The sequence below is a fragment of the Solanum pennellii genome, chromosome 9 (genome assembly GCF_001406875.1).
Source record: "Solanum pennellii chromosome 9, SPENNV200".
Lineage (NCBI taxonomy): Eukaryota > Viridiplantae > Streptophyta > Magnoliopsida > Solanales > Solanaceae > Solanum > Solanum pennellii.
In genome coordinates, this window is record NC_028645.1 from 72597643 (window position 1) to 72622636 (window position 24994).

Consider the following 24994-nt stretch of genomic DNA (forward strand, 5'->3'; position numbering starts at 1 on the left):
AATGAGTGTCCTTTACTATCCCGAGAAAGCTAATATGGTGGCGGATTGTTTGAGTCCAGTATCCATGGGTAGTGTGACGCATGTTGAAGATGATAAGAAAGAGATAGCAAAAGAGGTTCATAGGTTGGACCGGTTGGGTGTCCGACTAGAAGATTCTCTAAAAGGTGGTGACATGGTTTCCCATAACTCTGAGTCGTCTGTAGTGGTTGGGGTGAAATCCAAACAACACCTTGATCCTCTATTGATGGAGTTAAAGGAATTGGTCCTTAGTAAAGCTAATGAGTCCTCTCAAGGGGAAGATGGGGTGCTTCGGCACCAAGGAAGATTGTGTGTACTGGATGTGGATGGGTTGATGGAATTGATCATGGAAGAGGCTCATGGCTCCCGATATTCCATTCACCCAAGTGCCACAAAAATGCACCGCGACTTACGAGAAACATATTAGTGAAATGGTATGAAAAGGGACATAGCGGATTTTGTCGCTAAGTGTCCGAATTGCCAAGAAGTAAAAGTGGAGCACCAAAGGTCGGGTGGCTTGACTCAAAATATAGACATTCCCACATGAAATTCGGAGGATATTAACATGGATTTCATAGTTGGGCTGCCTCATACCCGAATCAACATGACTCGATATGGGTTATTGTGTATAGGTTGACCAAGTCCGCACATTTTCTTCCCGTCAAAGTCACATATTCGGCGGAAGATTATGCCAAATTGTACCTTAAAGAAATAGTAAGATTGCATGGAGCCCCTTTGTCCATCATTTTGGATAGAGGTACTCAATTTACCTCCCATTTTTGGAAAGCTCTCCAAAGTGGGATTGGTACGAAGGTGAAACTTAGTACCGCTTTTCATCCCAATACAGATGGTCAAGCGAAACGCACTATTCAAACCCTTGAAGATATGTTGAGGTCTTGCGTCACCGACTTCAAAGGTAATTGGGATGACCACCTACCTTTGATAGAATTCTCCTACAACAATAGCTACCACTCTACTATCTGCATGGCACCCTTTAAGGCACTTTATGGGAGGAGGTGTAAATCTCCGGCTTGGTGGTATAAGGTAGGTTAGTTTGCTCTACTTGGTCCCGATTTGGTATAAAGCTCTTGATAAGGTTCGGGTTATAAGATATAGACTAACAGAGTCTCAAAGTCGACAAAAATCATGTGCTGATAATAGAAAAATGGACCTTGAGTTTGAAGTAGGAGATTGGATCTATTTGAAAATTTCACCCATGAAAGGGTTATGAGGTTTGAAACGAAAGGGAAACTTAGTCCCCGTTATATGGGGCCGTATGAAATTTTGAAGAGGTTTGGGAGTATTGCCTATGAGTTGAAATTGCCAAATGAGTTGGCCATGATTCATCCGGTATTCCATGTATCTATGCTTAAGAAGTGTATAGGCGATCCAGTGTCCATTCTTCCTCTAGAAGGTTTGGGGGTAAAGGAGGACCTTTCATATGAGGAGGTCCCGATTGAGATCTTGGATCACCAAGTTAAGAAATTGTGGAATAAGGAGGTTGCCTCCGTAAAGGTTCTATGGAGGAACCACCTTGTTGAGGGTGCAACATGGGAGGTCGAGGCCGACATGAAGACCCGCTATCCTCATATTTTCCCCCTTAATCCTAGACAAGATTAAGGTTAGTAATTCCTTATATGATTATTGTGAATAATGTTGAACCTATCATGTTTTTTTTTCTTTTCTAAATATGTGCATATTGTAGTACGAATTCATGCCTAAGTTGAGTTCTTGTATTTCCATGAAATATGTTTAATATGTTGGCTTTCACTTTAGTGTGTTGTGTGCTATGTTTATATGTTGAAAAGAGTTGATATTTCCTCTTATGAGTTGTGACTCATTATGTATTGTTAGTTGGTTGGCTCTAGTCTTGAGTCTTTCCTCCTATAGAAAAGTTTAGAGTGTCATTTAGGGGACGAATGTTATTAAGGAGGGGGAGTATTGACACACCCGGAAATTTCCATTACCTATAATAGATCTTAATATATTGAATAATGATGGTTTTAGACCTAAATAAGAATAAATAACTTGTTGATATGTATCGGAGCAATGGGATAAAAGAAAAGTCTTAAAGTCCGGAAACTAGCAAAATTTAACTAGTTGACATCCCTATGTTTGGGGAAGGTTTTGGATGATAATTGACGTCTAAAACTTGTAAAAAAGACTTTGGATCAAGTAGAGTGTAGTATAGAGAGTCTAAAAATCCGATAACGACACCCCAAGGACCACCAGAAGGGTCCTTGGGAAGGACCTCAACATGGGTTGGGAGCCTGCTAAAGTCAAGAATCAGTGGGCTACTGTGAGACGCGCAGCCAACACGGACCTCACTGCCTCAAATTATTTTTGGGAAATAAAGTATGTGTTGGCCCCGCGACGCGTATCCACTTCCCAAATTCGTAAAAAGTCGTATTTTTGGTGTTTTGACTTCACAAATAAACCCATTTAAGTGAGGGGTCTTTTGGGTAATTTAATGTATGACCAAAAACTAAGTAGCACACGATTGCACGACTCCCCCTTGAGAGGCTGAGTTACTATTCAATCAGACCCAATATCTACTAAATCAGTTATAGAATCAGCAATGGTCACAAAATATAACATGAATCAGGAAAAAAAAGACTAATAGAAAAGTCACATAAAAGGGAAATCTTGTCCAGCACTCTAAACTAACTATACATGCACAACATTTAAAGAGCACATATACGGAGAAAGAATCACCTGGAAATGATTATAAACAACACAAAAAGAAGAGTAAAAATCAAGATTCACACACACATCAATGGAAATGCGAGTAAACTAAAAGAAAACTAACTACAAATTAAGAGACAAGTGAATATTACCTCTTTTTAAGCAGTGAATAACTCACTATATGAAAACTTTACTAGTTATAACATTTTAAATTTAAGATAAACATAACTAACCTAACTAGGAAAATTTGAGTTAATAACTTGAGGGTGTTGTGTCTCTAATTAAAGACTTCTAAACAAATTTGAAGGTAAAAGAAAAGCATGAAAAGACAACAAAATCAAAGTCAATAACCTCACTAAAGAAACTAAGCAGCTCAATATTGAAACTTCAAATTTAGAAGAAAAGACAAGGAGCAGCCTTAGAGAACTTGGATGTATAGTTAAATGTAGACATGAAGATCCAAATCTAGAAGAAGCCTTAGAGAGGTTGTTAACACTCAAAGCCTTATGTTGTGCTCAACTGCACCAAGGATCTACTCATTGTATTCCAAAAGCAGAAATGATAATAAAACAGAAAATACTATAGTTATCACAAAAAAGGACATTAAAGGAGAAAACAAAGAACTACTCAATATATTAGGTTTTATTCGGTGCTCAAAGATTAAAGAGGTTTATTTCAAAATTAAAGCCTTATTCTATGATCAACTAGACGCGGGGTCTGCTCAATTTATTCATGAACCAGTAATGCTTATTGAAAGCACCTCGCAACCCTAATCATAATCATTAAAAAATCTACGACCTCGAACTTCTGTTTTCATTTCAAGAAGAATACACGCCACCATTACACAACTATGTTCAAAAAAAATAGCTTTCTTGCATTGGTACACTGGGAAAGGAATAGACGAGATGGAGTTCATTGAGGCAGAAAGTAACATGAATGATCTGGTTATCGAACCTCTTAACTCATAATAAAGAAGGTTTGTCATGAATTTTTATTTTTTTTACAGTAAAGCATAAAGTGAAAATTTTTCAACATTCTAACTTACAATACAGACCTTAAATTTGAAAAATATAGTCATATGGAATGATTTAATTGAGTAATGAATAAGCAATAACGAACATAATTAATAAGAGAAATCAGAACATTATCAACTTGAACATTGCATCAAAGTTAACATACACAGGAACATTAAATCAATAAATGTGCAGGTCATTAAAAAGTGTGAGTAAGATTACGGTTACATAGCTTCCTATTCATTCCTACCACAACACCTTGCGGAGCACGGGTACAAAAATAAGTGTTGTATCTAATAGACATCGGCTGAACAATATAAATAAGACGTTACATTTCTATTTATTTTCATAACTTTATATGCCTAACTGAAAACAAGTGTCGCAAGATGCATTCAGACATCATACTATGATAAGAAATGCAAAAACATGTACTCCATCAGGTTGTATTATAACATTCAAACACAAGATGCATCTAAATTCCAAATTTAGCTTCGAATTACATTTAATCAAAGGTAAGTTATTTCAATGTTAAAAAGACTTACTTTTTAAGCAGGAAAAAGATTAAGACAAGCAGATGTACATCAAAGTTAAAAAAAGAAAAAGAAAAAAAATAAGAGAAACAGGAAATTACCTCTTTTTTGAGCAGTTAGCTGAGCTTGATGACCAACTTGTAGTTTGTCCACTAAAAAATTCAGACAAGAAGGAAGAAAGTATAAAATTAGAACTTGAAAAATATACTCGAAAGAGAGAAACAAAATCCCTAAATGCTCGACTTCAATGACTTTTAGAGTAGAAAATTACTTTGAATAGATAAGAATTATCATGCATATTGAAGATTTTATTCTTAGAAATTGTTTGTCCTGTTGAAAAACAAAAGAATTTTCAATAGATAAGACCTATCACGCAGATTGAAAAATTGAAACTCGTCTTTCATAACATTAACTCTTCCTTAACTAAGAATTTCATCTAAACATTTTTGCAGATATTTCTCAATCTTCACCGAAATCGAAATACACACTCTAATGCACAAAAAGATGACATTATAAACATAAACTCTAGCAAAAACTACTTCAAAGAAACCCATTTGTCAAGAACCCTAACTTCTAATAAATTTCTAACTTTGAAGAAGATGAAACACAACATACATGTAGCTGCAGAAACGTACAACCCACGAAGAAGAAGACCCCAAAAATTGCAGATTCCTACAAGGAAAATCAAAGTAATGGTTAAAGCAAAGCCATGGATGACTACCTTGGTTCTTCAGAGAGAAGAGAGATAAGTCGGTCGATACCTACGAGGAATGGTCTCAACTTTAAAGAAAAAGATTGACCTAATGTGATATATTTATCTTTTATTTTACTTTTACAATTAATTAAAAAAAAATTGGTGGGTGTAATGAAATAAGTGGAGGGAAATAATTGAGGAAAAATAATTGGCGGAACTGTTGCCATAGAGTACCTAACACGACAATTTTCAAGAACCGTTGCAATATAGAGATACTATGGTAACGGTTGTAGTACTAAAGCAATGATTTAATTCTTAAAGTGTTTCATTAGGTCCATTTATGTATTACAAAGATTATAACAATTGCGAATGAGTATCTATTGCAACACATATTTAATTGCTGCTAAATAATTGTTGCTACAGGCATTTTTCCTAATAGTGATGGCAATGTCAATGTGTGAAGCAAGAATTCAAATATATGTTAAGACAGATAAAGTGTATAAATACAATATAGTGTTGGTACTTTTGTATTTTAGTCTGCTGGGATTAGGATTATTTTTTTACTGATAAAAGTGTATATATACAATATAGTGTTGGTACTTTTGTATTTTAGTCTGCTGAGATTAGGATTATTTTTTTCTCCCCTTGATTTTCTTACTTCATCTCTTGGTATCGCCAAAAAAATAAATCTCTTCTTGTTATTGATTAATTATTGATTCTCTGTCACACTTCTATCCTACGAGCCTTTCAATACTAATCTTAGAAAAGTCATCTTTGTCTATTAAAAACACCTCTTTAATAAAAATAAAATATTTAGAGGGCACTTTTAAACATAATCTTGTGTAGACGTGACAAAACAATATAATTTCTCTATCCCATTTTATGTGACACTTTTCGCATTTTGAGATTCAAACATGTCTATCTTTGACAGTAAGTTTTTCATAAATTCTTCTAATATTTTGAATTATCAATTATTGTAACTTATAGTACTCTTTACGAAGTTTACAAATATATAAATTTCATTTCAAAAAATTTAAAAATTTCATATCCAAATGTCAAATCAAAATTAAACTGTTTAACTCTCAAAAATGAAAAAAAGTCACATACCAATAAAATAGTATGAGTAATAATAGTGGGTTTGTAAAATATACAAGTAAGTAGAAAAGAGTAGATTAGGTAGGCGTATTGAAAGTTAAAGGAAAGGGTGATGTGGTTATCAAACCATATTTTAAACAGATACGATTTTCCTTTTTTTTTATATAATATGATATGATCCTGCTGTTTATACTTTAAAGTGGGATTTTATTTAAGAAAGTAAAAAAACCAGAGAGAATGGATGGCTGGATACATACGAATTTGATGAAGTGAAAGTATTAAACGTGTTATGATTGTAAATTAATATTATAAAGTAGAAAACACATTTTTAAGAAAGAAAGTATTTAAGTATATAGTTTCCGTGCAGATTAAGGAGGGCACGATATTGCTCTCCCCAAAATTCATTGACATGTGCAGGTATGCGTCCCACTACATCCCACACAGTTAGTAGTTGGCATTAAAAGGGAAATTGCCCGCCATCCTGCATTTAATTCTACTTTTTACTTTGTGATTTGATTTGATTTGATTTTGATTCAATGGAAGACCACAAATCCCCTGTTGCTGCTGCTATGGGTAACAAGAAAAGAGCAAGAAATTGCTGCTTCGTCTGCCTCGCTGTCCTTGTTCTTCTAGGGCTTCTCTTACTCACCTTGGGCTTAACAGTTTTCAAAACCAAAAAGCCTGTCACGACAGTAGATGCCGTTACCCTAGATGATTTGGATGTTTCATTTGACATCGCACGACTCCAAGTTCACCTCAATGTCACCGTTAAAGCAGATCTCTCTATCCAAAATCCCAACCGGGTCAGCTTCAAATACGACACCACATCTGCTCTGCTTCAGTACAAAGGAAAAGCTATCGGAGATGCCCCTCTTCCGGCAGCCAAAATTGGCTCCCGTCAAACGCATCCAATGAATATTTCCCTCACCGTCATGGCCGATCGATTGCTTTCAGACTCCACTTTGTATTCCGATGTTATGGCCGGTGCCTTACACCTCACTACTTACGTCAAATTGTCTGGGGTTGTTCATCTTCTATTCAAGATTCATGTCAAGACTTCCTCTACCTGCGATTTGTTCATCGATGTTCTTAACAGGAGGCTCCTTAATCAGACTTGTCATTATAAGACAAAGCTATGATTTTCCATACCACTTACTGTTTTATTTGTTTTTCTTCACTACTGTTTTGGATGAGATTTGATTTTCGATTTTCATTTTTATTATATTAGATCCCACTTAATATCTTGTCCTCTCTATTTGCTTTGTACACTTTTTCTCTACTTCAATTGAAAGGCTAAACATACATTTGTGTTTATCAACTACAATTTTGCACTACACTTACTCTTTGTTTCGTGTGGTCTTGAACCAAATGGAGTTGATGACTGACAACATGTAATTCTCATTCATAATCTTTTATTCTGTAAAATGGTTCTTCTGCAAATTTACAAGACATCCTTGTTTCTTCCACCATAATAAAATCTGTTCAAGTTTAGCTACTCCTAAAAGTGGTTGTCCATTTGATGACCAAGAATTGAAATCTTTATCAAGGAAAAGGACCCGGTTTAACGGAAGTATTGGGAAGCTTTGCTATTAACTTGATGCACTTTTGTCTTTCACTGTCGTATACACCAGAGAGTACAATAAAACTTGCAGAGTTGTGTTGATGTTAGTTTCAAGTTGAAGTGAAAAGTGTGTATCTGCTATGTGCCCATGAAATAAACTGGTAACTGCAAAGCAAAATCTGACAGAAACAATCATGGAAAGTGTACACATTCTATAGATGGAGTTATTTCTTTCAAGTGTAACGTGATTTCCATCTCCTATTATTAAACAAATTTAATTGCTTTATGTTCCTGAGATATCATGTTAGACACAATGCGCTTATCTCAACCATGATGTTAGATTGAAACATGGGAACAAACAAGTCGTGGGAAGACAAGTCATGTTTATATTCGACTACTTGTAACTCTTGAAGTTCCTCTGTTGTCACTTAAGAGCAAGCTAAAAAGCAAAACATATCAAAGTTTATGAATACAGGCGTTTCTGATCATCTACGTAAATTTGACAATTCGCCCATGAGCCTGATATAATAGCAATATCATGCTTTGTATCACAAGCCTCCCTTGCCCCCATAATGACATTGGTCTGTACGGCCGTTAACGCGCAGAAGAATGTCAAACAGATTGATGTTTCAATTCCAAGTTCCAACTGCCAAAGGGGGTGCTTGTTGGTCATTTGGTTGGAAGCAAGTTATCTCGGGATAGTTAATCCCAAGAGTAAGTTATCCTACAATGTATATTGAATAACTTATCTCATCACTATAGTGAAAATGATGGGATGAATAATTTATGGATTAACTAATACCTCCAACCAAACGCAAGATAAAATAATCCTCCATTTTACCAGGATTATTACTATAGTCAAATGTCAGATAGTTGGGTCCTTATGAGTAGAGATTTTACTATATTCTCATCAATTATTTTATAAAAGCACGATACGGTGGTCTTTTTGTTTTGTTTTCGTTCCCTTTCAGACCTAAGGGAGAGTTTTTGTCCGTTCTATTTTTCTTCATTGGCACCAATCAGAAACAAAAGTCATATTTTTGCCCATTTGGTTGAAAGCTACACAACAACAGAAGCAAGAGAATGAAAAGGTGCAGAAGTCAACATAGAAATGAGGTTTGAATTTGGACAAATACACAAATATGCATGTTTATCTGATAGTATCATTTTATTTTTCCTTTCATTTTCGAAGCACGTTTAGGCCATTGGGATTGCAGTGTTGCTGCTGGTACAGTGTATATGTTACATTTGAGGACCCTTTGAATCCCTGCAGTCAATTTATTTGACTCCCATCTCCTTTTTCTAGCTAACTGGACAACCTTACGCTCCTACCGCACTTAGTTTCCTAACATAAAATTAGAACTTTTCTTAACCTGCTAATGAAGACCAAGAGAACAAGTTCCAATTGAGTGATTTATCAGCTTCCAGTCCTATTCTGAATCTGGCTTCTTCTGTTCTCATTTGGTACTATTGGACAGACCACATTGAAATGGCAGGAGATCAACCTAAAAATCATTGGGCATACACACAAGAATAGACTGTGTCTGCTGTCGTCTTTCCTGCCATCTTCTTCACACTGTTAATATTGGCATTGACCATATTCAGGATTAAGTTACCTCGCATTAAAATGTCATCCAATGATTTTCCATACGTATCTACTGGTCTGCTCTACAAAATAAAACTGAACATTACCCTGAAAACCCAAGTAAAGCCAGCTTCAGGCATATGGCAGGCAAAAGACAACTGCACGCTCCACAGTCCACACCTAACAAGTTTTGAGGTATTCATGTGTGTTTGGTATGCAATTCTCTGCAAGGCTAATGGCTATGTAGTGCTGGTTCTAAAATTCATTTGGGTAGACACTGTTTATGAAGCTTGAGATTCTTAGCTAAATAGTCTGATATCAAGGAAGTGATGAGATGCCAACTGAACTGAAATATATGTAACAGCAAAGTCAGTTTATGAAACAAAACATTTCTCCCCAAACAATCATTGATCATGTACAAAAATATTAAAAACGAAAATAAAGTTGTCCAAAGGCAACAGGTCCACATGCATTTCCTAAACCACAGGCTCATTGTTAATTATTTTCTCTTATGGGAAACAATTGACAAGTTTTGGAAGCATATAAGATGGACATAAAGTTCATGGAAGTACCAAAATGACCTCTAATCAATTATCAAAAGAAATAGAGACTTTTGTCCACATCAGAAGTTAAAACAAAAGCCTACTGATACAAAGAGTACAGTCACTCAATAATTCTGCATAATTAGTACGTAAAACTCCTAGAATTACAAGTAAATTCTGGATTAACAGTCATGATTTCAACAAACTAAACACTATGTTAATGCTCTATGACATCCAAGTTTGAGGTTAGCCACCATACTGAAAATGAGTGAGGTTGTCATGTACTAGAATCTATCTCCGGCAGATTTCTCAACATTGTTGCAAAGTCAAAATATCAGCTTTTTGCATAATCCTTTGTCAATTCTTTTATACCTACTTACAGGCTTCATAGGAGCAGCAGGGCAAGTATCAGAAACTCCACTAAGATGAGGTGCAGAGGTAGGTGTCTTGTATCCATCAGTATCTGAAAGTGGAGTTGAGGCTTTCAAATGAAGATCCTCATTAATAACTTGTAGGAGAGAATTGTACAACAATTCAAATAACATCTCATCCTCAGACACCGTTCCCACATTTTCACTGAAATTCAAAGTCTCCTCAAAGTATAACTGGCGTGTCACTTTGGCTCGTGAATCTGTAAAATACTTTTTACATTGTGGGGCAAGCATCAGTTCATCTGGTCCAGGGGCAAATGGATCAAAGCCTAACCCCTTGGGAGTCTGTTGACTCCTCCCTTCATTTGTATAAACCGTGTGTTGAGAATTAAAGCAATAACGAGTCCTGTGAAGAGAAGACCAAACTGGTGAACAAGAGACATCTACGTGGTCGCCAGCTTCTCGGCTGGAATCAGGTGTGATTGGACCTAGAGGATCAGATGGCAATTCTGCTGTTGGAGACTGATCAGCACATCCCTTTAATTTCTTAACAATGGAGTAGTGCGACAAACTTTGTTCCTTATTTCCAACATGAGTAGTGTCCATTATTCCTGATACGAGTTTTGATATGAAAAATATGCTCAAAGGATAAAGTGTAAATAGGTAATTGGAGGATTTAGCAATTTATCATGTATTATATGAGATGACCACCAACACATGTGTAGTATGTCTATGAATAAAACCAAACCAAACCCCTACTGCTAGCAAAAATGTAGTATTTCGGAGAATAGATTCCATGATGAAAGCTAATTGGGGGCGTGGCCGACAGTCCTAACCTGGAGATCAATTTTAGGTTTTCGCAACACTACAAGGGAACTAAATCAAACGAAAAGGATAAACCAATACAAGTGTATCGACTGAAATGAGCAAGTAAAGTAAAGAATGCAGAGTCTTACCTCAAACAATGTTACAGCAACCAGCCGGAAATGGGAAATGGGAAATATAGTAGGAGATCCCCTTCTGCACAAGATGAACTCGGATAGGTACCATTAATTCTCAAAATTAAATGTTGTAGTAACAAGTTTGACCAGTCAACATCAATATCCTTGGCCTCATCTACCCATTCAATTTTATTATTATTTAGGGAAAATGTGTGAATTCCTCTCTAAATTTATACTCAAAAATAGTTACACACTTTAACTATCATAACGATTTATTACACACCTTAACTATTTCAAAGTGAATTTAATATCACTTTGATATGTGCAACATAAGGCTGGCTATTGGACAGGACCGGGTTAACCAGACTGATTTTATCGGAACCGGTACCAATATCGAATTTTCTTATCGGTATCGGATCTTACAGCACCGAATTTACCAAAAAATTCAACATGTTCCTCCCGGTCCGTTAGTAATCGGTTTGGAACCAAGTCTTACCGGTTTATCCGGTACCTTTTATATATATATATATATATATATATATATATATATATATATAAATTTTAATTATTTTGATTATTATATAATATTATATATTTATATTATTAATTAATAATATTATATTATTAAAAACTTCAATTGAAAACTTTAAAAGTTTATATAAGTTTGAAATTGGATTTAAACTTTAAAGTTTATATTGAATTTGAAGTTTGAAATTGAATTTAAAGTTTAAAGTTTATATTGAACTTAAGTTTGAAATTTAATTTAAAGTTTAAACTTTATATTGAATTTAAAGTTTGAAATTGAATTTAAAGTTTAAAGTTTATATTGAACTTATGTTTGAAATTTAATTTAAAGTTTAAACTTTATATTGAACTTCAGTTTGAAATTGAATTTATAGTTTAAACTTTATATTGAATTTAAAGTTTAAGGTTTATCTTGAATTTAAAGTTTGAAATTGAATATAAAGTTTAAAGTTTAAAATTGAATTTAAAGTTTAAAGTTTATATTGAATTTAAAGTTTGAAAATGAATTTAAAGTTAAAAGTTTATATTGAATTTAAAGTTTAAAGTTTATATTGAATTTAAAGTTTGAAATTGAATTTAAACTTTAAAGTTTATATTGAATTTAAAGTTTGAAATTTAATTTAAAGTTTAAAGTTTATATTGAATTTAAAGTTTAAAATTGAATTTAAAGTTTAAACTTTAAAGTTTATATTGAAAAAGTTTAACTTTAAAGTTTAAACCTTAAAATTCAATTTTATATTAATGTTTAAACTTTAAACTTATGTTAAAATAATTAAAAATTAAATTTGTAAAATGACATGAATTAAATAGACTATTTTAAAAGAAAATCAAGGTGAATAGCCGTATATTTATTCAAATAAATAAATTGTACAATACAAATATTAGAAAGAGAATAAGAATACATAATCTAGGTATTGAATATTAATTATTGTACTAACAATTACATTTTTTTATAAAATTCTTTTTGTAAATTTAGTATCATTTCAAAAGAAAGATTTTTTGGAACTGACATTTGTCCTTCTTCCATTGCTTCCATGCTATCATCGCTATTCTCATCAAATATTTCATCTATTTGGCTACTTAATAGTGGTAGTCCGGTGTTTCTTCTTTCGGCATTGACCCAGTCTCGAAACAACACTGATAATTCCAAACTCTCCTTTGCTAATGAATATCGATGATCTTCAATCATAAATCTCGCCGCACTAAAGCCTTGCTCGGAAGCGACCGATGATGTTTGAATCGCTAGCACATCTTGAACAATCCTAGCAAGGGTCCGAAAATGGTTTTTACGATTCCTGCACCATACTAATATTGGAGGTTGAAGTTGTCCTTCTTCATGCCTAATCTTTTCCCGTGCCTGATTGAAATATAAATCAAAATCATTATTAGTAGAAGATTCAAGCTCAAGATATTCATCCATCCAATCATCCGTATCATCACTTTTAGGCTTAGAAGATGGAGGTTGAACTATTGGAATATTTATTTCCATAACTTTATATGCATTATATAAATCTCTAATTTTTGTATAAATGCTACTTTTACGTTGTTCAACACTAGGAGTTTCATCATCTTTAATTTCTAAATTTACATAAATCTTTTCAACCATTCTTTCAGCTCCTCTTAATTTATAATTTGGGTTGAAAGTAGTAGCAGTCAAATAGATTTGAGGAATAGGGAAAAAATATTTTTTGAATTTTTCAATCATAAAAGCAAGTGAACCTTTATATTTTGCTAATTCAGATGAAATAGCACAAATATTTACTAAAACAGAAGAAATAGTAAGATAATATTGACCAGAACATGCATTTGTTACTCTATAAAAAACACTTAAAAATTCAACAAGTTCTTTTGTATTTTGCCAATCTTCAAAATCAATTCGTAAACTCGGGTTCGCATTATGAGCATTAAAAACTAATTGTATCGGTTCTTGATAAATATAAGCAACTTGAAGCATTTCAAATAAAGAATTTCATCTAGTGCATACTTCTTTTGGAACTTTTCTATATGCAAGTCCACATTCATTACAACGATTTTTAAATTCTGTAATTCTAGCTTTTACTTTAGCTTTAAAAATCCAATTACAAGCAAGTCAATTTTTTCACAAGAAACTCCAAATTGAGAAATACCATCTTTTACTATTAAATTATAAACATGTGTGACACACTTAATATGAAAACAATCAGTATCAATTGAACAAAGTCCACTTTTTAAATAATCAACGGCTCTTAAATTATTTGAAGCATTATCTAAAGTGATACTCATTATTTTATCACATATTCCATAATATTGTAAAATAGAGCCTACTTTTGATGCTATATAAGAACCGGTTTTAGTTTCTTCAACATATTTATACGCTAATATTTGTTTTTGCATGTTCTATTCATGGTCAATCCAATGGACAGTAAGTATAAAATAATCGTTACCATTAGGACTACGTCTCATATCAGAAGTAATAGATAATCTACCATCATAATAAGCAAATAAACAACAAAGAAAATGAGAATATTCTTTTTTATATTTAAAAAGATCACTTTTAATTGTATTTCTTGAAATACCTTCATAATCTGGGTTATATAATTCTCGAATATAATGAACAAAACCAGGATGTGAAGGAAATGAAAAAGGCAAACCACAAACAGCAACCATTTTAGCTAATTCTCTACAATCTTTTTCTTTACTATACGTGCGGTTTGTGCTTCGACTAGCCGGTTTAGACATATTTAATACACTTTGAACCATATTAGAACCTCCAACACCTATAGAACTTTCGGGTATAAGTATTCCATTTCTATTAGCTCTTTCTATTTGACAAATATTTTTTGTTATGTCAGAATCGAGCCTTTGAATTTGCTAAGTTCTTTGTGATTACATCCAAGTGAGCCTTTATGGCTTCCTATATGGATAAATTGGTTGCACAAGAAGAACAAGTTCACCAACTGTGCCAAATTGTTGCTGGACTTGGACTCTCATAACTCCAAAGCTCTCATACCATTTTGTTATGGTCCCTTATTATGGATTTGGTTATGGGACACTTCAAAACAAAATCAGAGTCAATGTGGAATAAATGAGGAGTCTGGGAAGAGGTTCTCTTTATGCGACCTACGGTGTTGGTTCGTGAAGAGAGAACCAGCAATCACTTGAGTTGAAGGACTCACAGTCTGAAGCAATTTTCTGCATGCATTTTATCAAATTCAAATATCTTTAGATACAACATTGATAGATTAACCACCCACCTAAGAACAAGAAAGCAACTTAATAATATTACTGGAATGAGAAAGTGGAGAGATAACCTCCCTATTGCAAACTACTGCTACAAAGAAATAAGAAACATAACTGACAGATATGCTGAAGTCATCTATTTCTCTGATATTAAAAATTTCCATGTGTAACGGTAAACCGCTGGCAGATTAACGGGGTGCTAACAGGGTTGCTATGAATTGAATCTTTTATCTGGAAAGCTGCAACTGAGACACAAGTAAGTAGATGTAGTTATAGGATAGAAGTCATTACTCATGTCCACATTGATGTTCATATCTGTCTTTTACAACACTTGAATTATGTTGACTGTTTTGGCTTTACTTTGTAACCTGGAGAAATCTGGCTTAACACTGGAAGTTGAAGCAACACAGTTCTTCTCTGGTCCACTATGTCCACTTCTCTGCTCCACTATGTTCACTTCTCTGCTTAATAGCTTGATTTTATGGAATATGTGTTAGGATCGAATCCACACACACACTTGGTGAATAAAGAACACAAGAATTTTAGAGAGAAAGAGATGAGAGATCTAGAGTGAGAAAGAGAAAATCCAATATTACGTGGTAACACCCCGTGAGTAAACTTCCACGGCGGTAGGGTATATTTATATTAATAAATCAGCATATTTTTGGTTACAGAGAATAAATAGTAAAGCTTAAAATTTAGGTCGGGGCGCTGCCCCGAACCCCTCCTTCGAATGGGGGCTCCCGCCCCCCATAACCCCTTGGCAACCTCACCGCGGAGATTAAACCGCGTAAACAGTTATATATATTAATCAGGCTCCACAACCTAACAATATGTACTAAATTCTATAGTCATTTTCTTTTTATTCTACTTCCTACTCATTTTCTACTAAAACTTCAAATTTGTAGGTCACATTGCAATCTGGGCAATTTGAAGGAGAAGTTCGGCTAAGGAATAATGCTGCTTTTAGGCATGTTCATACTAGTGCATAACTACTTGGATATCTATTATGGCATTAAAAAATCTCCATTTGGATCCATGTAAATAAGGTTTTGCTGCTGCTGGATCATGAATCTATGATCTCATGTTCATTGATTTGCAGCAGTCTTTTACAATGTGGAGAATTCCATCACTGTTTTACGCACTTAACCTTTTGATGCTCTACTTTTACCTGTATTAATTAGTTTTTAGCCCTTTCAAAAACAATAGGTGATGATAGTTTCATGGAATCAACAGTATGAATCCTGCAAAAAGCATCGAACTCCTAATGTTATCAATTCCAAAATTTATCAAACTCAAAATTTGATTCAGATATGAATTTATGCCTCACATCTTTTAATTTCACAGAATAGACGAAGTTCAGCTTCCTAAGCATATGTATGGGACAAATGGTTTAACTGAACAAATGGACTCATCCCCACCTCAGGAAGAATGGAAATGGGGTAACTATACTAGAGGAGAAATCTATGCCCTGCAGAGCAAAGGAATCATCTGAAAACGGTTAGTAAGATTTCTTTGGCTGCTGGTTGATAGACATACGTGATATGCTTAGTTTTCCAAACCAGTTGATTCCATTTATGTTATCGAGATTTACAAAAAGGTTCTTTCACATTAAAGAGAAGAATGAGTGGAAGCTTGTTTACAATTGCTGTTTAAGCACTGCACCAAATCTGAGTATTTTCCATTTATTACTTATTAAAGTGAGTCAGTTATATTCAATCAACTTGCATGTCCTTTTTCTGTGAATTGCAGCTGCCTGGTTCTAGATGTTGAACTCTAAAATTTTACATTCCGTTATTCATTCCATAGGTGGACTTCTAGCTCGTTAATACAGATTTAGATCCTTCCATGCACCATCCAACTTTCACTTCTTATATCTCGTATGTACTGAAATGATTGTTTCTACAATTTTGTTCTGGTGGAATGATCTATTATGACCACTTACAAATTGAATAGAAGAAAATGACCTTTCCTGATCTCTTATGTGTAAAAATGAAGTTCTCTTGTAAAAAAGACATAAAACTAAAAACAAGTTTGTATATTCTTGCTTTGTTCTGCTTAATGCTGTCCGACAGGGAACCCATTCATTATTATTTGAAAATATATATTAGTCACCATGCATCTGCAAATTGTTTGAGTATTGGTTACTGGAAGATGATGCTTCTGGTTGTTCCCATTTGGTTTTCACAAAGATAAGCTAAAGATTTTCAGTAAGAAAATGTTAAAGCTATGAGATATGCTACATATGAAGTTTTGATGATTAGAAAAACATAAGAAACATGATCAATGAACTAGACACTAAACATGTCTCAAGTGTTTATGACACGACTACTGCAAGAGCTGATTACAGGAGCACACTGCAAGAATTGAAGGAATCAGGTCCTTCACAGTATACTGGAGAAGACTGTTGATCAGGCACAAACAAGTTTCAAGAACATGAAGGATTCTTTGAGGAATTGGGATTACGGCTAATCACATGGATCAAGGAACAAGAAATCAAAATGGAAATATTACCATATTTGCACGCACGGAAAGAGTTTTGGAAATAGGAGAAAACAAGTGGATGTCGAAGTGTAAATGGAAACGAAGTTTGAAAGAAGGATGCACATCCAGCAAAAAAAATATGATAATAACAAGGACAGAAAACAGTCACATAGCTTCTAAGTTGTTAAGAAGAGGACCCCACCTACTTTGGAAAGGATTTTTAAGACTTAAACGTGGACAATTCTCAACTTATGAGCTACTTTTTTAGGCTGAGTTAGGACCAAAAGTTTATTGTGACCAATTCTTTATTCTTAGTGTACCTAATGTTAGGCCCACCCCTTTGTGATGTTGTTCACATTTGAGATGTCTAGTCCTTGGTGTGGAACTCCTGAGTAAGTTTTGCAACTAAGTTAGGCCTAAGTAAATTTTCTTTACCGTGTACTAGAGATAAAACTAGCCCTATTCTTGGTTTAATGTTGGGCCCATTTTATGTTCTCCACGCCTTGGATGTTTAGTCCAGTGTTATATGTGTCACATTGGTTAAGGGAATTGGTTATTGTCTCCTTATTTGGGCTTGTGCACTCCTCACCTCATGAGCTAAGTTTTTAAGATTGAGTTGGACCCAAAGATCCAATTTCTTAACACGGATGACTTCTTTCATCCTTCTTTTCTTGGGCCAAATCCAGTAGTGTTTATTGTTATTTTCCACTGAATACAAAATGTGTGGTTTCTAAGTTCAATTTGGTGGTTCTAATCTCGGATACATTCTTCTGTCAAAAGTACTGTTTCATTATCTGCACTATTTTATTAGCAGTCACCTTGATCTGTATTATTTAGCACAGTACTTCTATTTAACAATTTTAATCGTAGTGTGCATCATATCTTTCATTTACACAATTCTTGCTGGAAACTTTTTCTCAGGGTATCACTGGGTTTATCTGTGGTTCTGAGGGTCTTGACAGTTCAGGTCTCAGCTCTTCTGCCGCGGTAAGTTGTTTTTTCCATCACTGCCTTTGAATTTGCATTAGTTAGACTATCAAGAAATGTAGTTCCTATTTTTTAATTTTAGAGAAGTTCGTGTGATCTGGTGAAGTTCGTTCTCCCAACCCTGTAAGGCCTTATAGTGGACTTTTTTCTTTTTGCTGTTGCATCCTTGAGAACATAAAAATTATCGCTGTTCACTTTTTCCTTTTAGGAGATTTGGTTTGCATCTTTGTTCTTCTCTTATAGAAGTATCTGTTCCTTACAGTGACTGAGATATCCTATTCAGTATAACTTTTCTTTTGTCTTCTGGAATTTCATTTAACAATTGTCATGTTTAATAGGTTGGTGTTGCATATTTGTCGGCTTTTGAAAGTGCGAATGGTCGTGTAGTGACCCCAACAGAAAATATTGATATGATAGGTATGCTACTTGTACAGTGGTCTCGTCTTTGTTGCTAGCAAGCTCATTTAAGATACCTAGTGCTTCCTTTGCTATTTAATTTGTGACATTATTTTGGTACGAATCTCTTGTTACTTTTGTTGCGTGCAGGCTGATTGAGAATGAATATTTAGGTCTGAAAAATGGGATATTGGATCAGTCTGCAATACTGTTATCCAGCTATGGCTGTTTGACCTTCATGAACTGCAAGGTGATGCATTCTATTACACACAATAAATGGTTGACTTAGCAAATAATCTTTTATGTTAATTGAGTTTTGAGAAGTTGTTAGAAAGCTCTTCCTGCCCTTGAATTTTTTTTTGTTCTCCCTTAGCGTCAGCTAAAAAAGTGATACCATCTCTTCTCATTTAACTTGTGATGCTCTTGAGATGTATGAAGAGGGTTTAGATGCCAATCCCAAAATAATTGAACATAGGATCTTTAAGCAAGCATGACTATGTGCAAGAAAGGAAGGAGTAGAAGTAGAAATAATTTGTTAGTATTTGAAACTGCATGATGAGTTGGTTTGCCTTTTCGTTTATGTCATTTGCTCCAACTTTTCTCTTGTTACAATTTCAGTTTTAAATTATGGCATCTTTTGTTGTTTTATTCTGATACAGATTTTGTGTTCTCTAGAAAACTCTGACAATTATAGACCACATGTGCAGACCATAAAACACAAACTGATACACCCGCCAACAGTGGAAAATAATCATGAAGGAGAGTTAGGTAATGCATACAAGATATTGTTGGCCTTTTCAGGTCTTAAACAGGCATTGACAACAAATCCCGGATATAATCGGCGAGTTTCGGAGTGTCAAGAGGCTGCGAAGATTCTGTTGCAGTAAGATATTTTCCAACTCTATTGAAGCTTGCATCCTGGAATGACATCATTTCTTCTTTTTTCAAGTTATGGTCATGGAATGCATGGCCTTTTATTGATTGAATACTAAGACTTGGAACAGTAAATCGTAGATGTTGGCCACTACTCTCCATTAAGACAAATACGTTGTATTTTAATCCTGAAGGAAATGTACCAAAAGAATGAACATTCTTTAATGATTGAATTTCAACCCTTCTTCTGGCCTTTTCTGAAAGTGTGAAGCATTCCAAAGACTAATAAAATCTTGTTGATTTTTTTGGAATGCAATACAAGTATGATGAAGTTTTGATGAGATCTAATTGATTTATATTACAGCTCTCATTTCCGGGACTTACGGTTTTTTTTTTCTTCTTCTGACTCTAACTTTGACCTTCTAGAGCTTCGGGGGATGAAGAGATGGAACCTGTTCTATCAAATGGTAGGGTTCTCGGCCTGCATTTGTCATTGAAATAGTAATGTAGCTTTAATGATGATGTTGATAACAAATCTATTGTTTATGCAGTTAAACCAGAAGTTTTTGAAGCCCACAAGGTAAAAATCACAAGTATATATATTGGATGTTTAATTACTCAACCATCATTATACAAAGGTCATTTGTCGACATGTATATGTGAAAATCTTCTTTGGATATATATGGATTGATTGTATTTATACAATGTTTTTGGAATTTTCTTTTCAGAGCAAATTAGAAGCCAACCTAGCTAAACGAGCAGAGCATTATTCTCCGAAAATGAGAGAGTTATGAAAGGTATCATTCTTTACAGATCTTTACTCCTTTTATTTTTATGTGTAGCTTTAGGACAGTCCATTCATAACTCATGTGTGGTCTGTTTTAGGAATTGAGGCTTGGGCTTCCGGAGACCTTAAAGAATAAAGCATCTGGTCTAAGTTCTATTCAAGACTATGAGTGTGGTAAGTGTTAATTTTCTTTCTTGATATCTTAATTTCATTGTTTTCGATACACAACTTTCTCGATATTGTATGTCTGTCTGAGGCACAAAGAATAACCAAATCTTGAACTTCACTTCAATTATTTTAGGTTGTGAACCACTTATACAGCTATATCAGGTTCTTCTGAAGGCTCCTGGTGTACTTGGGACACGGTTCAGTGGTGCAGGATTCCGAGGCTGCTGTATTGCATTTGTAGAAGCAGATAAAGCAGAAGAAGCTGCAACATTTGTCGTGGACGAGTACAGTAAGCTCCAGCCCGAGTTGGCTAGTCATCTTAACCAAGGACCGGCTGTATTGATATGAGATGCAAGTGACTCTGCACGCGTGATAAGCAACACTTTCAGTTAGCTAAACTAGTAAACGTTCATAGTTATAGCTCCACGATATCTCATTTTTTGTCATTTATTCTTTTCAGATTATTTGTATTTTCTTACCCTTTGAGCGCTTCCTATTATTTCATTTTCCACATTTACTTTGTGTATATTAAATTGGACGCTGGAGTGGCATTATATCAATAAATTGTATTGGTTAAGGATTATAAGAACTTTCTGTAGTGATTGTCACAATAATTGTGTTTGTTTTTTTGAGATGTTGTACTTGTTTCTTTTATCTAATCAAGGATATGGTCGTAAAGCTGAAACTTAAAGGAATTGACGGAAGGGCACCATTAGGATGGAGGCTGCGGCTTAATTTGACTCAACACGGGCATAGTAAGGATTGATAGATTGAGAGCTCTTTCTTGATTCTATGGGCGGTGGTGCATGACTGTTAATTCCACTTATTTCCGTTAACAAACGAGACCCCAAGTACATAGCAAGAACAATCCTCATATATTATAAAAATTATTAATTTATGAAGAATTTATTTGGTCAAGGACAGTTACTTTTTTGTGCAACCTGCTATAATTACAACAAAAGACTGGCATATTGGGAAAGGTCTTAAAAAGAATTTCCTCACAAATGGTCATTTTGAGCAGTAGCTAGTAAAATTCCACTTACGTGATTTTCTTTATCTTTACATGCACAAATGTTGTATATCCAAAAGATTTTAACAATGTCCTCTTGCAGGAATCAAAATCTTAATGTAAATTTTTCACTTAATCAAGCATATAGATTCGCGATGCAACGTCTTGTACCAGCCAATCGAATCCTTCAAGTAGCCCGGCTCCTGTGTATGCACTACATCCCATGATTCGCCAGTGCCTGCTGTTGTCCATAGACTCCAGATTAAGCACCTGAATCAGAAGAAAAAAGTTATGTCCCCTATCTGTGAATGTCAAGTTTTTATGAATAATTGACCATACATAAAAGAAGCAGATCTATGTAGAAATAGGTTACTAGTCAATTGAAGTTACTTGGAAACTACTACATTATACTTCGGCATAATACATAAGCATGTCCATTAATTTGGCCTTACTTGACAACTATGCCCTCCAACTTTGGATGTGCACAAGTAGATTTTTCAACTTGTATAAAGTTGAACAAATAGACACACGCATCCTACTACATGACTATTTTGTGTCTTACGTGGTATCCTACGTGTATTATGCCATGTAAGACGCGTGTGTCTATTTGTTCAATTGTATATAAATCTAAGTGTCTACTTGTGCACACCCAAAGTTAGAACATGCCAGCTAAAGCCAAGTTAAAGGGCGAATTGATGTATTATGCCTAGTACTTTCTCAACCACCACTAGAAAGAAGCTTCTCTCCTGATCTCTCAGTTTTTTGGTTTGCATAATTGGATCTTCAGATTTTTGAACGAAACAACAGTTCATGCTTAACCTTCGACATAATTGTTATCATAGATTGCAACCTTACTACTTCCAAGTGTAAGAACTTCACTTCAATATTCATTCGACACAGTTTAAGGTATAACAAGAAGCATCCTTACTTTGGCTATTAAATCTGGAGAAAGAGCACCTTGTATGTCCTGCCTATTTGCAAAAATCAATAATGATGCTCCTGATAGCCTCTGCACAAAACATATAACACTTAGTAAAAATCATTTTCAATGATTGAATTGTAGATCCCTCTTTGTGCTCTACATTGTTACCAAGCCTCACCAGAAATGAACTGTTATCTTTATGAAGAATAACCAGAGAGAATATTTTCTGCAATAATCAAGTTGCAGAGTACTCCTGGCATTGAATGAAAAAAAAGAGTACTCCTGGTATCTCTCATTGAAGTGCTTGAAGAGATTGAATAACTTGTTAATAATTGTTAGCGGAAACGTGAAATTATAGAACAAGGAAGAACAACAATATTTTTAACGTGGTTCGGATCAAATGATCCTACGTCCACCAAAGAACAACTGCACCAATATTTATTTCACTCTACAAAGAATACAAGTGAAATACTACAAGAGGGAGAACACAAATGCCTTAGAAGGTGAGAAGGCAAGTGAGAGGATGATTTGAAAATGAATTAAGAGCTACCTATTTATAGGAATAAATTCATCCTATTGATATCATCCATCACATTATTATATGTCAAAAATGTCAAGGTTAAGAATATGATACCATTTTATGGTTTGCCTAAACTTCACCTACCAAAATACTATCTTTGACTTTTATTTTGTACTAATTATCTTCCTACCAAATATTCATGTTAATTCATCTTCCATTTAGTTTGATTCCACAACAACCAAACCAACTCTTTCAATCTCCACCTTCGTTTGTGTTCCAAGCATGCATATAAACAACTCCGGCCAAAACTTCTAAGCTTACAGGGCAATCCCGTTGTAAAAAACAAGAAGAATCAAACCTTTGTTGAACATACCAGCTCTACCTACCAGTTGTTCTCTTAGAGTTGCATGAATTGATGCATACTCCCGCCAAGTCCTTGTAGTGTGCAAACTTGGCAAGCTGGACTATTTTGGTCAACATGTTTGCAGCGTTATCGTCTGTGATAACCTTCTCAACCTTGATAGCTCCCTCTTCTACGACATCTCGAATAAAATGGAATCTGACATCAATGTGTTTGGTGCGCTCATGAAATCTTTGATTTTTAATTAAATGAATAGCACTTTGACTATCACATCTTAGAATCGATTCAGGCTGAATCGAACTCAATTTTGCTACCAAACCTTTCAACCAGATAGCTTGTTTCATTGCCTCCGTTGCTGCCATATATTCTGCCTCTGTTGTAGACAAAGCGACAATAGATTGTAAAGTCGATTTCCAACTAACGGCACTGCCAACGAGAGTAAAGATGTATCCTGTTGTGGACCTCCTTCGATAAAGATCCCCTGCATAGTCAGAATCTACATAACTGAGAATTGAAATACCTTCACTTTTCTGGAAGGTTAGGCCAACATTAGGAGCTCCTTTGAGATATCTCAATATCCACTTGACAGTTTCCCAGTGCCTTTTTCCTGGAATTGCCATGTACCTGCTTACCACACTTATAGATTGGGCAATATCTGGACGTGTGCACACTATAGCATACATTATGCTACCAACTGCGCTCGCATAAGGAACCTTTGACATATGCTCCACCTCACCCATAGACTGAGGCTTTTGTAAATCTGAAAGCTTGAAATGAGAAGCTAACGGATTACTTACAGGCTTGCTCATATGCATATTGAATCTTTAAAGAACTTTTTAGATGTACCTCTTTTGAGCAAGATGTACAACACCATTTTCTCTTGAAATCTCCATTCCAAGAATTTTCTTTGCAACTCCCAAATCCTTCATGTCAAATTCCTCGCTCAACAGTTTCTTTAAAATATTTATCTTTGTGATGTTGTTAGCAGCAATAAGCATACAGTGTAGATGTATTTACAGAGCCAATAATGGTGCTTCCCGCGATTGTGTAAAGGCCATCCTCTAGCTTGGCCTTCAACATGACTAAAGATCCTTTAGTCACTTTCATAGTTCCTCCTTCACTCATGTACTTATAGCCTTGTTTATCCAAAGTACCCAGGGAGATCAAATTCTTCTTCAGATCAGGAACATGACATACTTCTGTAATAGTCCTCACGATTACATCATGGCAGCGAACACGAAGTGAATGCCAACTATTTTACAAGTTGCATTATTGCCCATTAGTACGGTTCCTTCACTTGTTTCATAGCTACTCAACCAATCCCTTCGGAATGTCATATGCAGAGTACAACCAGAGTCTAAGATCCATTTGTTGTCATAGACTCCACTATTGCATGATGTTGTTACTACATAATCATCATCATTATCATGTACTTGCTCAACAATGTATGCACTCGCCTTTTCTTTGGACTTCGACATAGGACAATCTCGTTCAAAGTGCCCCTTCTTTTGACAGCCCCAACACTCCGCATTCTTTTTGTTCACACGAGACTTCAATATGTACTTCGATTTTCTCCTTCCCTGTTGTCTAGTACGACCTCTTACAAAGATTCTACTAGCTTCGTCACTTTTGTCTCCTTCAAAATGCATTCACACATCACAAGAGTTAAGTGTTTACTGCACTTGCTCAAGTTTGATAGGTTATTTGC

General features: G+C 34.8%; 2 protein-coding genes and 1 pseudogene across 2 annotated transcripts; 2 read left to right on the forward strand and 1 right to left on the reverse strand.

Annotated features, from left to right (window-relative positions):
• The first annotated feature begins 6378 nt into the window (after positions 1-6378).
• On the forward strand, positions 6379-7356 carry LOC107029507. Its single transcript, XM_015230935.2, has one exon. The coding sequence runs from the start codon at positions 6572-6574 to the stop codon at positions 7172-7174; it is 603 nt and encodes a 200-aa protein (XP_015086421.1). The 5' UTR covers positions 6379-6571; the 3' UTR covers positions 7175-7356.
• Positions 7357-9740: 2384 nt separating this feature from the next.
• On the reverse strand, positions 9741-11197 carry LOC107029654. The gene is made up of 2 exons (XM_015231086.2): positions 11051-11197; positions 9741-10705 (listed from the first exon to the last, which is right to left on the reverse strand). Exon 2 carries the CDS (start codon positions 10698-10700, stop codon positions 10050-10052), a length of 651 nt encoding a protein of 216 aa, XP_015086572.1. The 5' UTR covers positions 10701-10705; positions 11051-11197; the 3' UTR covers positions 9741-10049.
• A 4315-nt stretch (positions 11198-15512) lies between these two features.
• Positions 15513-21057, forward strand: LOC107030365 (annotated as a pseudogene).
• Positions 21058-24994: the final 3937 nt, after the last annotated feature.